This window comes from Crinia signifera, chromosome 19 (assembly GCF_055691185.1).
Source record: "Crinia signifera chromosome 19, ASM5569118v1, whole genome shotgun sequence".
Classification (NCBI taxonomy): domain Eukaryota; kingdom Metazoa; phylum Chordata; class Amphibia; order Anura; family Myobatrachidae; genus Crinia; species Crinia signifera.
Genome location: NC_139226.1, coordinates 99090091 through 99105707, shown reverse-complemented (window position 1 = coordinate 99105707; position 15617 = coordinate 99090091). Strand labels below are relative to the sequence as shown.

The window sequence follows — 15617 nt, the reverse complement described above, 5'->3', positions numbered from 1 at the left end:
TATATATATATATATATATATATATGATAGTATATGATAGTGAAGAAACAACAGCGGCACTCTGGGGATTTTTAGAAAAAATATATTTTCAGCAAAAAAAGCTTCCAACGTTTCGGGGGTATGTGACACCCCTTTGTCAAGGTTATACGTGCACGTATAACCTTGACAAAGGGGTGTCACATACCCCGAAACGTTGGAAGCTTTTTTTGCTGAAAATATATTTTTTCTAAAAATCCCCAGAGTGCCGCTGTTGTTTCTTCACTATCCTGTACTTCTGTTCCTGAAGGCACCTGGGTTACCTGTACTGCTGGAGGAGTGCCAGGCCTACACCTCTACCTCTACCTATATATATATATATATATATATATATATATATATATATATATATATATATATATAAAATAAATATATATATATAAATAAATATGCCCCTTATATATATATATATATGGGGAGCAGACTCTTGTTTCGCGCCACTACTTAATATGTGGTTAATACTCGGCTGCCGGACTTACAAGAACCCCTGTTGGACGGGGGGAAAAGGAATGTGGAAAACAGATGTAAGTTGGCGCCCTTGTTTGAACCTTCAATGATTGGTTCTATAAAAGCCTTTAGTTATATTCAGAGTGAATCAAAGTAAAGCCCAATGATTAATAAACATTTATTAAAAAGTCTCTTTTTTTCATTCAATAGAGGTACTTTTTTCAGATCATAAAAACTTCAGTGTAGTATTTCAGAATAGCAAACAAACGTACCCAACGCGTTTCGTCCCTGCAAGGGACTTCATCAGGGGTTCGCAGTTGTTATTGACCCAATTTTCGCGATTTTTTCGCATAAGAATAAGGTGTATCCCAACCAGACGTTGAAACAATAAATCCTCTACGGACTCTGAGGCGCACTTTAGTTATGAAACTCCGCTGCTCGGAGTTGTATTAGTGCTGTAGTCTTTTCCTTTTTGTCACAGATTTTTATCCATGTATATTCGAATGGACAGCACTAAAGGTTCGATTGAGGGTACGCTTTGTATGCGATCTATGGCTGTTCACAATAGGGTCCTCTCTACCCGATGTATTCCTTTTAGGGCCGACCAGTCTGCATCTAAGAATAGACACTGCTAGTGTAGGGTTGAGGTCTCAATCCAACAATAATTTTCACTGTCCCTATAAAGATGTGAGCTGGTGTGAGGTTCACAGTGTGCCCCCCCCCCCCCCAGGACACACTGCATTATACACAGCCCCCTCCCCCATGTTACCTCCCCAGGACACACTTCATTATACACAGCCCCCTTCCCCCCAGTAAGCACAACTTCCAACTTCTGTGTTACTTCCTCTGCAGAGCAGACTGGGCAGTATGGTGAGGCAGCCGCAGCACAGTCAGGCAGACGAGGAGCAGGAAGTGGAGGCTGGGCTGAGCCCACTCTTAGCCTAGTGGGTGGGGCCAGCCCGTGTGTGAAGAGAAGGTATTGATTGAAGCTGCAGTGTGGAAGCCGGGGAGTCTCTATCTGAACGCTGCCCGATCCGATCTCGCAGCAGTGACTCCACTGAGTAAGGGATGCTCTGGCAGTTGTGGCTGCAGGGTAGTCAGCTGGGTAGTTAGGCAGCATGTCAGTACCCCGGGCACCGGCGCTCACCACAGGCCCCGCTGGCGCTTGCTCCCCCAAGCTGCTGCGGGGTCTGCCACATGGAAGCTACGCCACTGGGTGGTTGGGAAAAGGCAGACATGTCATCACCATAGGGGTAATTTTACTTTATTTATTGCAATCTCAAAAATAACACAGAATCTGACTGGTTGCTATGGGCAACACCACCTCTTTTCATTTTTAGAAGCTCTAGTAAATTTACCCCATGAAGTGGGAACATACTGTATGTGAGTGGGAATAGATAAAGTGGTGAGTTTTGGTTCAGTGTCATCCTTTAGACAAGTACAGGAACAATCTATTTCAATAAAACCCACTTTCTCTGTAACAGTATCTAATATAAAAACCTTCTAAAGAACATAAGTGCAAATGTTACCTAGAGCAACCCAGGGGCGCTAACCGGTGGCCCGGGCCCTGGTAAAATTGAGGGGGCGTGGCAACCGGGTGGGTTCTCCGGGAAGTCGCTGCAGCTGTCTCTCTTTCCCAAGCTCAGCACGCAGCACCAGGGCAGCCGAGGGGGGGGGGGGGGTACTAATTACCCAGGCCCGGGCTTGCTGGAGGGGCCCTGGTCAGACCCCTCCCTTCCTCCTCGGTCCCTCTTGGGCAGCAACAGCAGTACACTCTTCTACAGCATGTGCTGTGCTGACAGCAGGCTCAGCATGAGCGTCTCACTGACAGCGTAAGAGCTCATACTGAGCCTACTGTCAGCACAGCACATGCTGTACGTGTGTGCTGCTGCTGCTGAGTTTTGAGTATTTAGAGTTTTCTTTCACCCCACTCTAAACATTTTGGGGGTGTGGCCTAAGTGAGGGAGGTGGCCACACCTCCCACACTTAGACCACGCCCCCCCTTTTTTTTACCGGGGCCCGGCATTCCTCTTGGCTGCGCTGCGCAGCACAGAGCATCGTGTGCTGAGCTGGGGGGGGAAAGACTTTAGCTGTCCTCTCTCACCCCACTGCCCAGCTCCCTGGAGGGGGGTGGCAGGGAGCAGGACCCTGCAGCAGACCCGGGCAAAACGTAACCGCAACACCTTCACTTGCTCTCTTCGGAAGATTTGATATATGTTGAATAAAAAAGCAATAAAAGAGGCTAAAAGTTACATTTAATGAGGAGGGAATCCACAATGGGCAATAGACAGCTCCGTGACCTGATATCGTTACCTCTACATTCAATGCATGGTGGAAACACAGCAAACAAGGCATAATATAGTGCCTCATTAGACAACAATTTATTTCTACAGAGCCGTAGGCTTTAGGCCGCAGCGTTCAGCAAAAGTCACAGATTTGCTGCCTGGTTGTAATCTATCCCCAGTGATTATTATAATGATACGAGGAGCTAGAGGGCCTGATTCAGACCCGGGCACTATGCTGCGTATGTTCGCAGCCTGGCGAACAGGTAAACGCCGCCCAACCGAATGACCCCCCTATTGAAACCCCCCCCCCACTAGCATGTGATGGGATGTGTACGCTAATTCCTCCCCTCGCATGCATCTGCACCGGTGAAAACTCATTTGATGGTCGCTCACCATCAAATGATTTATTTCCCGTTCATTCATAAAATTCTAGATTGATTATGTATGTCTATATAGATTATGCCTGCTATCTGCCGTAATTGGAGCAGGCGCTGACGTCATGTGACTTCAACCGCCTGTCCCAAGCAAGCATCGACAGGGGTACGCCCAGCCATTTTATGGACACGCCCATCAAGTGCTGGGCTTTCCCGTTCTTGAATCGACCGCTGAACCTCGACATGAAATCGGCCAACATAACTAAGGTCGACAGGGCTGGCATGTCGACACAAGCATCAGGTCGCCAATGGCATGTTTTTCACATTTTCTTTCTTGATCTGACATGTGGCGACAGGCGATTTTTCATGCCTTACCACCCACTACGGCGTGGTGGAAGAATAAAATAGTGTGCCATGCGGGCGATGCGGTACACCTAGACAGTGTCCATTCAGAAAAAAAAATGGAAAAACCCACGTCGACCTTTTGACTGTCAACCTTGCTATGGTTGACCTAATGCGTGTGTCGACCTTCCAACCCTGTCGACCTTAGCCATGTCTACCTATTTCAGGTGTCAACCTAAGCCCCGTCAACCTTCAGACTCTACGGGTGAAATGTAATAGGATGAGAGATTCAGAAAGTGAGAGATTTGTTAAGAAAGATTTTTTTAAAGCGGCAATCATTTACCCTGCAAAATCAAACACTGATTTTGCCGTGTAAATGATTGCCGCTTTAAAAAAAAAAATTCTTACCAAATCTCTCACTTTCTGAATCTCTCATCCTATTACATTTCCCACAACTTCTTATTTATTTAGCAGCTGCTAGACGATAATAGATAGAATCTGATTGGTTTCCCATAGCAACATCCAATCTTCAATAAAACCAATAAACCCCAGAATGTATAGAGAGGATAGTGGCATCACTGCTAACTTGTCCTTAGGGCAGCTGTTATGGAGAACAGTGGATTCCTCTCCCCTAATGACCAGCGATATGTGCAGCCTTTACCACTATACTCTCTATGGCATAGAGATATAGCTGGAAGCTAGGATTAGTGCTAACAGCATTGCATATATATATATATATATATGAAGAAAAAGGTGTAGAGGTGCGCTCAGAGAATAGTTTCACCAATCAACAATTGGAAAAATATAAAACATTTATTTTGTACAGTAAAACAATTAAAAATACTTTCGTAAAAGAGCTTCTCATTTGAAGTCAATTATACAATTTCATGGTGTGTCATTATCATCCAGTACAGCTTTGATCATAGGTGTTGAAAGATCACGCTGAACCCTACGCGTTTCGTCCACTAGGGACTTCTTCAGGGGTAATACACCAGGATCTATGAATATAGTATACCTTGGTTCGATACAAGTGGCATATAGTAAATAACCCTTTTGGGAATTATAGAGGGAGATGTGGTCACAGGGGTTTATTCCGGTGACCCTGTGATACTCCACTTAGTGATGGGTATAGTGGAATCGAATCGAGAAGCACAAAAAACACCTCCCCGACAGATGACTTAATTTCCAACTTTACAGTCAATTCTGAATTAGTTAGCCTCAGTCACAATCAGCATGGGGAGAGATATATATACTGTAAAATAAACTGTATTAAATATATATATTACAGGAAAGCACTGCAGCTGATCTGCAGTACCCTGGTGTATACTGAAAAGCAGATCTGTAACATGCTTAAATGTATTTATAGTTAATATGTCTTTAAATGTATTATTTAAAGTAAAAATGCACTTACTGTATGTGACGGTATAAGGAAAGACCATCTTCTGTGACATGGAAGTGATGCCACTTGTCCCCTCTCCAGCCAGGGGTCTGATGTTTACTGACTAAGGGGCTCATTTATCATTCTATATTTGCTGCTAAATCCCCGAAAACACCCGTTTTGGGGGGTTAGCCTCAAATATTAATTATCCCCAGAATGTATCAAGAGGGACCGCTGCAATATCAGCAATCTCCCTCTCTCCCTCATTAGTCTAGCAATCTCCCTCATGTCACCTAGCCCACATTACACTGTTACATTATTTGGAAAAAGGGAATAAGAGACAGATACATTTACATTGAATCATCAGCACCATTTGCCAGCACTTTAGCAAGTATAGGAGCTCCTACTAACTGCTTTGGGGCTCATCATCTACATTTGGATAAAAGTCATTTTAAAAGATTCCTCTCAGATGTAGCAGTACACAGCCACGCTTCTAGGTGCCACGTTCACAATCTCTTTTCACAATCTCTCCATAAATGGAACTAGACACGCCTTTTGGGTGGTGCATTACATGCCCCCTCATTGGGGCGCTGTGCAAAATTCTACTACCAACTATAATCTCCCTGAAACTAGCTTTAAAAAGAAGGCAAGTATGCCTAACAGTATAGGACCATTAGGATTGCACAAAATCTGTGATCGCTTGGCACAAGCAGTAGGTCACACTGCTAAAATATCAAGTAACTCAGGCGACCTGTAAGGAAACAATGTCAGCACAAATTCCTTATACAATGTTCCTTTTGCCAAGTCTGGCATGTACTTTTTAATCTAAATTAACAAGCATTTACCTTTAGAAATCCATTCTTGGAGAAGCACCAAGTAAATAAAATAAAATAAATTAAGAATTTTATGTTTGAGAGTTCTGTTTATGTAAGTGGCATCTTAAGCATGGCGGTGAGAGTGAGGGTTCAGCATCGTTCAATACCAGTCTGGCCACCCTCGGGGAAATCCGGAGAATTGTATTACAGTATATAACTAGAAAGTCTAATGTTGTACCCTCTGAGCTGGTAGACCCGGGGCAAATGTCTGTTTTGTCCTTTATTAAATTTGACCTGATAAACACTATGTGCGTACCTGACAGGTAAAGTTAATCTGAGAATACTCAATTTCCAATACTTGCTGACATTCTAGATGCCCCTTCTGGTAGCAGGCAGCCAGGTTGACACAGCATGGGGGTGCCATGGCATAGGAGGTGTGGCAATGGAATGTTATGCTGAGGGTGTGTCTGTATGACCACATAACAGTGGTCTCATTCAAGAGAGGAGGAGGTCTGTGAGCAGCCTCCTCCACCCCCCCCCCCCACTCTTGGCCGCTGCTGCAGTGACGCACTAGTGTACAGCGCAGTAGAGTCTGAGCTCTAGAAGGCTCAGACTCTACTGCGTATGTGCAGAATAGGAATGGCCACCATTACCAGCAGGGCCGCCGACAGGGGGTTGCTGTGGGTACAGCTGTCCCGGGCCCAGGCCGTGCCGACAGCGGCACGGTGCCACCCCCACGTCCACACTGCCTCCCCCACCTAGTGCCCCCTCAGCCAGGCATGCACAATACACAGTGCAGCCTGCAGAGCACCGAGCCAAGGACACAGAGAGGCTTGGCACTCTGCAGGCTGCACTGTGTGTGCACTGCTCGTCTCAGGCAGGAGGAGGAGGATAAGGAATCACTCCCTGCACAGGGAGTCATGCCAGCAGCATGATGCAGGAGGTAATTTGCATGTCTGTCACACAGCAACTAAACAGAAGTATAATCACATTAACCCCTGCATGCCGTGCAATGTGCAGTATAATAGCCCATGCTAGGTGTAACTATTGGGGTGATACAGCGTGCCAGCCATTGTCTTGAAGCGGTAACAATACTAATAATGGCAGGAGTTGTAAAATGTACCTAGTGGCGGCTCTGATTACCATACAGTGGAAAATGTATAGACAGGTTAGTTGCGCACTTAGCAGCCCAACAGTTGAAATTCCTAAGGTCCCTCACAAACCTTCACCAATCTCTATACACCAAAAAAAAAATGGAAAAAACAACTTATCAGGCGCTTGAGATCCTCCGCTTACTCAGATTACTCCGAAGTATTCGTATGTAATGGAAAAAATGAGAGCAAATATAGTGAAGTACGTTTTTTCACAGTGCACTCATTTAATAACATACAATAAAACATACAACAGGATATCCTCCATAAGACATCAATTAAAACATGAATAAAATCCTCAAGTGAATGGATAATGAGATTACCGGATAAAGTGGGAACTGAGAAAGTAAACAGTTCCACAAGAGCTTAGCAACAAAACGTCCCCCACTGGCACATCTGCTGGGTCTCACGTTCAGGCTGGTCCGGTCTCAAATCAGTCTCTTCTCCTTCACATGCAGTATCACCAACGCGTTTCACCCTCCGCAGACCTTGAAAAAGCCCTCTGCGGAGGGTGAAACGCGTTGGTGATACTGCATGTGAAGGAGAAGAGACTGATTTGAGACCGGACCAGCCTGAATGTGAGACCCAGCAGATGTGCCAGTGGGGGACGTTTTGTTAAGCTCTTGTGGAACTGTTTACTTTCTCAGTTCCCACTTTATCCGGTAATCTCATTATCCATTCACTTGAGGATTTTATTCATGTTTTAATTGATGTCTTATGGAGGATATTCTGTTGTATGTTTTATTGTATGTTATTAAATGAGTGCACTGTGAAAAAACGTACTTCACTATATTTGCTCTCATTTTTTCCATTACATACGAATACTAAGCTGAGGATCTCAAGCGCCTGATAGGCTCTGATTACCAGTGCCATCGATAGTTGCCATCAATCTCAATAGTGCAACTGGCCATTGATAGTGGCATACTATGCAATGGATGGCAATCAATGTTTTTCCCTATCGATGATTATTCATTTTCTTTGACAGATTTGTGGCAATCAAAACATGTGGGCGGAGCTTGGCAGGTGTCAGGGCGGAGCTATGCTACATTTCCCGGGTCCTTGCAGAGAATATAAATAGCTTGACATCAGCGGAGGGGAACAATCTGGTTCTCCACCATCAATGGCAAAACTATTCTATATTAACCATAAACCATCGAAGATTTTGAATCATTAATGATAAGTGGTCATCAATGGTCCTTCATCGCAGGACTCCAGAGGAGCAAGTATTAAAAATTGGTGCAGTGTGTGCGGTGTGGGGCTTCCATGGGACTCAGAGGTCCATGCGCACTGTGCACATTGAGCTTTGTATAAATACGCCACTAGGCTCCTCCCATGCTACACGATTCAGCACAAATAATATCATCCACCGAGGGAAGGGGTTGTTGGCAGCTATCCTGGTGACTTACCCACTCTTACATGGGGTCAGGGAGATAAACATGATTTTCAGGGCCTACCAGCCATCCCGCAGTACTAGGTGATTATGATACACATTACTCAATTATTGTTAGTATCCAAACAATATAATCTCTAATTATTATTGAGGTGAACTCTCTAAATGAACTATGGGCCTGATTCCCTGTTACCTCCCCCAAATGCTCCCTGCCTGTCAATCACTTTGCAACTTAGGCGCATGCGCAGACTGACGAAATTCAATTTTGCGTACGTCTGAATCAGGCTGATATGTTTTGTTGGAAACAACCTTTGATTCGTCAATTTAGAATCTGTTTCCGACAATGCAAATTCAACTTTTAAAAAAGTTGAATTTTCAGCCGCGAGTCCCGGTCGAAAACATCCATGACTGAACAGGGCCTGGATGCTATGTCCGTAATGGTAAGAAAGAGTCTTTAATATATATATGCCCCCTCCCAGCGCACAATCGTATCCTGACCATTTCAAGAAGACACCCCCCACACATACACACACACACACATGTGCCCTATCTTCGAATGATTTCTCCAGGACTCGCAAATATAACTTAGTGGAGAATGATTTATATTCAAGGGCTTCCAGCCGAAGACAGGGCGGGTGGCTGACGTCATGTCAGCCGCCTGCCCCTAGCACCCCGCGTTATGCCCGCATTCCCATGGGATCACTCAGCGTTTTCCACACCACACGCCCTTGGGTCGCACCGCTCAGTGTGAATGGCTCAGCATCTATGCAAGTCGCCAAGCTCATTCACCCAGGGACCCTGCGCAGTAGAAAAACATCGGAACCAGTATCAGGGCCTATGTGTTTCAGATCAGTTTTTCTGCTATACCGAATATCATTATCGTACAATATATTTCTGAATATACTCAGAATTGAATAGATCTACAGCTAATGCTGTGAAATGAACACAGCTGATCCAATCTGATGTGTGCCATGTATTCTGTAACATGCTCTGTTTCTATCAGCCAAGCCTGGCTTACGCAGACAATGTGTATCAAGGACACAATGGGCCAACTACATCCTACTCAGACCTGAGTCACAAGTGGTCCATTCTTATGGCAAAACAATTTCATCCAAACCCAATTTATTTTAATTTAGATTGGTGATCTTTTATTTGTATTCTGCGTTCTGAATGTTGGAGTATTTCCTTCTTCCCCCACCATTAGCAGTAACAAAATGCTTGTATCAGATCTAAGCTACAGGTAAGATGCCATATTGTTGTCATTGTTATATCTTAGATGTTCAGAACATCAGACCAATATTTAATGGTTGTCAGGTCGGTAGAGCAATGGCCATGGCCCGGCATGGGAAGGCATGATGGGGGTAATATGATATAAAATTGTCGGTGGGAAAGTGGGGATGGCCATGCTACACAATTCTGAAATTACAGGCACTGTGAGGCAGGGGGTGGGGCCATGGTAACAATATTCATTGCAAATCACATTATCTGCAACCCAGTTCATTTTGTGCCACATTACACTGCCCTTTATTTACTTTATGCCACATTACAGTGCCACCAGCTCATATTATGGGGGGTATGCAATCTGGGATCGCGGCTGTCGATCCCCGCCGACAGCCGTGATCCTGGCCCGTTTGTGGTTAGATCGACCGCATAACGACAGACGGGAATCAATGTCTCTCTTTGTTAATATCTCCTCATCACCCTCTCTCCTGTAACCCTCTGCATCTCACTGTCACCCATTAACTCACTCTCTGCCTCTCCTCTGTGTTACTACCTCCTCATCACCCTATCTCTCCTGTAACCTCTGCCTCTCACTGTCACCCACAGCCTCACCCTCACCTCTGTGTTACTATCCCCTTGTCACCCTCTCTCTCTCCTTTAACCCTCTGCCCCTGAAAAGGCAGCAGGTTTCCCCATAATCCTCTAATCCCTATAATCTCCTGACCCATAGCAATGGCACCTCCGGCACCCACTATAACTACACTCATGTCATGTTAGGCCACCTATGCACAAGCACTGAACATGGTTTGTTAGGATGCTTTTGGACTGAGATTAGGAAACTCTGCATTGATTTCTACCAGTGGTGGCTGGTACTTTTTTGCAGGAGGGGGCTGCCGCTGGTCATGATGCCGGCACGCCCCCCTGCCGCTGCTGCCACTCCTCCTGGCCCCTTTGCATTCCAATGATGAAAGGCACCGGGACTGGCCTGGCGCATGCGCAGTACCGACCTCAGTACTGCGCATGCAGCCAGCTTCAATGGGCTGTTTCGGCAACATCCCATAGAAGGGAAATCACGGTCTTTGGCGCCTGTATTATACAGATGACAGGCACCGGGACCAGCACATCAGCAATACAGACGAGGGTACTGCGCATGCGCAGATTCCGGATTTTATGGGCTGCCACACGGATTTTACGGGCTGTAGAGAGATGTCCCGGAGGGAGAGAACACCTCCCAATGGGACTGCCTTGGTGACTGGCAGGTCGGACTTCCAATAGGAAGTCACTGACAGTTATAATAAAGCCAGTGCAGTCTCACAAGCTGCATCTGGCTTCACTAAAGTAGCACATTTTACCGGGCTGCAACCCTGCAGCCCATAGGTCAAAACCACCACTGAATTCTCTACAATAGCACCATACAAAAGCACAACTGTGGATAAGTAGCAGAAATTCCAGCATACTGTAACTGAAGGATTTCTTCAATTCCCAAAACATGTCTGTCCTTGTGGTGTCTACCCACATCCTATCCAGTTAGGATGCATCAGTTATAACTAGATCACATATTATCCCCCAACCAGGTCCCAAAACTATACCCACCAATCATGGAATCTGTTTTATTCATATCTGCCGGGTTACTTTATTCCAGACAGCAACAGCACATTACCGGCCAAGATACTTAGCAACCAGGTGGCTGGATCCTCAAACTCAAACCTTCACTTTACTTAATTACCAAGCGCTTTCACACTGAGTGCTACGGTATTTCTTCCCGTGCCACACTGGAGGAGGGGATTACAGAGCGACATAATATATAGCACTGTGTATGTGACAAGAGGAGGTTTGCCTATGACAGTGGATGGAATGCAGACTTCGTTTACTAATGGTGACAAATCAGGGAAAGACAGTCAGATATAAGTGTCTGTGTTCCAAACCCTGTACAGATGATACTACAGTATATGCATCAACAGTGCCCTTGTAAGTTGCATATTGAACAGTTGCTGTCCAGCATCAATGAGTTTTCTTTCTTTCCTTCTTAGTGTTAATGTATTTTACTTGGCACATTTATTGGTTCAGTCTCAGGAAAATATAAGTTAGAAGGTCCCAATTGACTAAGTCATCCTCAAATCATACATTAGGGACGATAAAACCTGCACATACAGTACCTTTATATTCAAGCTGGCATCTGCCTAGAAAAACACACTCAGCCCTATACAGTAAGCCTGGCCAGGAGCCATCTGCTCCCCTTGGGTCATGGCTATCGGCTAGTCGACAGTTTCTCAAACTCGGTCCTTAGGACCCCACACAGTGCATGATTTCCAGGTCTCCTCACAGAATCACAAGTGAAATAATTAGCTCCACCTGCGGATCTTTTACATTGCATCAGTCAGCAATGAGAGCACCTGTTCGGGTGACCTGGAAAACTTGAACTGTGTGGGGTCCTAAGGACTGAGTTTGGTAGTCTATAAAAACATGCATAGATGTAGAAATCCATAGTCTAATATGTATTGTTCTATGCATAGGGTACCCATAGATAGCGCAATAGATTTACCAGCAATGAGAGGTGCAGTGGGGGTTCACAGCCACAAATCTGACCCTTGGGATTGATGCCATTAAATCCCTTCTTGTTTCTATATACACTGCAATATGGTAGACGGTGTATAATGGATAAAAGAGGGGAGGCAGGCGAGAGTTTGACAATGTGGCGCCTAATGAGTAAGGGGGAGAGTAAGGGAGGGAGCGAGGGAAATATAGACATATTTATATCTCTTCAAAGAACTCCATGAATACAGTATATTATATGGAATCAAATACAAGGTGAGTCTTCTACTTTGCAAATAAAGACTATATGACAGTATTATAGCGATGGCATGGCAATACAGCACACATCGGTGTGTGTGTGTGTGCATTATAATGAGCCATTTTCACAGTGAGCAGACTTCATAAGTTGAAGTTCCTGATAAAGCCCATATCCATCCCACCAGCTGAAGCTGATAGTTAAATACCTCCTGAACAGGGATATTCAGACTGCATTGGAGACTGCTGCTGCTATCTCTCCATAGCTGTAGCTGTGAACTCAATCTGTATAAATAACTGAATACATAATTAACTTGGGTGGGGGGGGGGGGGAAGTAGCCAGAGGGCAGAAGACAAATATCAAGTAATAACGTGTTGGGTATGTGGACATTGCAAGAGTAGATTAGACAGAGATAAGGGATTGGCCGCTGGAGTCAGGGAGGAGATAAGGGTCAGCTTTGGGGGGCAGTAGGGAATATACAGCAATCATTGGAGAGTAGGGAGGTCAGTAGCCTGGAAGACTGTGTGATCAGGTGAGGACAGGGGGATGCAAGGCTTTTAGGGACATTACATAGAGAAGGGGTCTGGGATATAAACAATAGCAGCAATAATTGCGATCTGTATTGCCATAAATTCATTTGTTTTTCCAAGCAAATACAGTATCTATAAGCACTACAGTAGGGGCATTAGATATTCTGGAAGCCAAAGAGTTAACTGTGCATGACGTTTTATAGTGTAGGCTATTGCAACTCAGTGCATAGAGACTGAGACGGAGGGAGACAGCGCTGAGCTCCTGTTGCACCCAAAATTCCAGTTTATATACCTTACATTGCAGAACCCCCTCCCCCGGATCTGTCTGCTACCTGGGATGGACTCACAGCATGCTGCGATGTTGCATTGACTGTACAACTTAGAATCAATATATATATAATTTTTTATTGTAATAATAATTATTATTATATATATATTTTTTTTTTTTTTTTTGCAAACTGGGGCTCTTGCACTTACCTTGCACCCAGGACTTCTCATAGCAGCGACTACAGCTGGCAAGGCATGCACCCTGCTTTCTCTGCTCTCTGTGCCTCCGTGCATTGCCTGCCACCCATTCTCTCCTCTTTCTTGCAGCTTGAATAGGAGCCTCTCTCTCTCTCTCTCATGGTCAGGAAGGAACCTGGATCCCAGATTGGTACCACAGCCTCATCCTCACAACTTGCTGGTTACTGGAACTCCAATGCTCAGCTCTCCTCTGTTAGATGCTGTTTAAAGGAACCTGGCTGCTTGATTCATCTTTCAGTGACAGTAGATGTGGACATGAACACCTAAAGAACCTGACTCCACACAGACCTCAAGGGGCACCCCTCCTGCTGGCTTCTTGAGGTCCCCATCTCCACTCGTCTCACCCCCCCCCCCCTTCCCCTCACCAAAATCACTTGTGCCAGATTTTATCATGTTACCATAAGAAATCTATGCAGGAATGTCTTTTTTGGAAGCAGCTGCGACTTCTCTCTACCCAAACAGCTAAATATCCAATCTGCAAGATCTCTAGAGGAATATACAGTTTTGCTTTTTTCCTGTGTGTATATATACATACATACATACATATATATATATATATTCCTGTTTGATTTTTGTTTGCTTATTTTTTGTATCTTGTACAATATCAATATTTTGGAACAACACAGATGGATCAATGCATGACGATCTGATCTATTCCAAACGTGACCATGTGGATTAAACAGCTTTTTGGTATCAGGTAAGAGTCTTTCGCCCCAAAAATATCAATCTACATTATATTATGTAATGCATCTTAGCTGGAGGAGGTGGGGGGGGGGGGGTATGGTTGCATACAGATGTCTTCTAAATATTATCTATGCATATTTTTTTAAAGTCATTATGTTGCAAATGGAACATTAATGTGGGGATTAACCTCTCCACTGCCGGCTGGGACAGAAGGGCTTAGACTGGACGTGATTTGGCTACTAATTCACACTGCCTTGTACAATTGTAGCTTTTTGCAAATGAGATAGGGAAGAAGACTTTGATGTAACTTGCCCTGACCTCAGGCTTATCCTGAACCGGATTAGAATGGAGCAGAAGTGTGGTACAATTAATAAATGATTTATGGCTTGTGCATTGTATATACAGTATATGCTTTAATATGTAAGAATGCAACATTCGGCCAAGGTCATAGATGTGCTGAAATACTCTGTAACAATGTGTACCTGTAGAACACATTCTCTATGTGCTCTGGCAATCGGCTGCACCTTATTTATTATGAAAGCAGCGATAACTGATCAGCAAGTGAAATATAAGATATATGATTTTATATTATGTATGAAAAGGCTCTTACTTATATTTATTGTGCATAGTATACGCAGATAGTCTAGACCAGACCTTCTAAGATTACACACGGAGCGTATACTTGGGGTTATGTGGTTGCAGAAAGTGTTTAATTGTTTTAAAGAAAAAAAAATAAGTTCTAGATATTTTGTGTGATGCTGTCAAGTAAGTCGGCGACTTGAGCAATGTTCGCATAGTCTAAGGTCCATTGAGTGTCATGTGTCATGTAAGCACATGGATAGTTGTCCCCATTTGATAATTATTAAGTGTGCTTTCATCATGTAATGTTCCTTTTGCAGCAATTTCATTTTGATATTGTTTTTAGAGCTCATTGGAAAGTTGAAACAAACATGTTTTTCCGTAGTTGGCCACTAGGGTGCGGTAGACTCCAGCTTTAGCGCAGATTTAGTTCATGGTAACAGAATGTACATTTCTTTTGTGCCCAGTTTTTCCAGATTCCGCGTACTGTAGGTTCATCTGAAACAATTTCCTGTGTGCCACTGAATAAAGAGACAAGATACTCTTACAAAAAGTGCATCTTACAAATCAATTTACCGTAGGATTGGGTTAAGTTAGTTGGGGGTCATTTAAATATACCATATCAGATGCATCATTAACTGAAGTGAAATGTGGTTAAGGCAGTGGTCGAAGTGGAAATTTTGAAGTGGGGGTATGGAAATTTTGAAGTGGGGGTATGGAAAAGTAAAGAGTGAATATAGTGCGCACCTTCGGACACCCCCCTGTCCATCAACGTCCCCTGCCAGACTGCCCCGTTGTACAGGGGTATTACAAAAGCACAATATGTGCTGCTGAGTGATCAGAGAGCATCCTGAGGGGGAAAAAAAACTTTTTTTTTTTTATCTTCAGATTAAAGTGGGGGTATGCCATACCCCCGTATACCGCCCCACTTCGACCACTGGGTTAAGGTGTATTGAAAGTAAAGTAACTTTAAATAATGGTTGTATACATCATATTTATCCAGTACCACGTCTGTATTATGGCTGATAAATGATCTTTCTATCTATCTATCTATCTATCTATCTATCTATCT

General features: G+C 44.2%; 1 protein-coding gene and 1 long non-coding RNA gene across 5 annotated transcripts in view; one reads left to right on the top strand and one right to left on the bottom strand.

Annotated features, from left to right (window-relative positions):
• Positions 1-13625, bottom strand: part of LOC146042781 (uncharacterized) — a 39021-nt gene extending 25396 nt beyond the window's left edge. The window contains exon 1 of the long non-coding RNA XR_014464013.1: positions 13235-13625. This is a non-coding gene — a long non-coding RNA (uncharacterized LOC146042781). The remainder of the gene's footprint in view (positions 1-13234) is intronic.
• The window catches only part of AJAP1 (adherens junctions associated protein 1), a 282173-nt gene continuing 279144 nt past the window's right edge, over positions 12589-15617 (top strand). Inside the window, exon 1 of one of the 4 annotated variants that reach the window (XM_083163011.1) lies at positions 12589-13979. In XM_083163011.1, coding sequence (XP_083019137.1) covers positions 13951-13979 — 29 coding nt within the window. In that variant the 5' untranslated portion in view covers positions 12589-13950. The remainder of the gene's footprint in view (positions 13980-15617) is intronic. The other 3 variants (XM_083163013.1, XM_083163010.1, XM_083163012.1) reach the window with 3 other exon arrangements.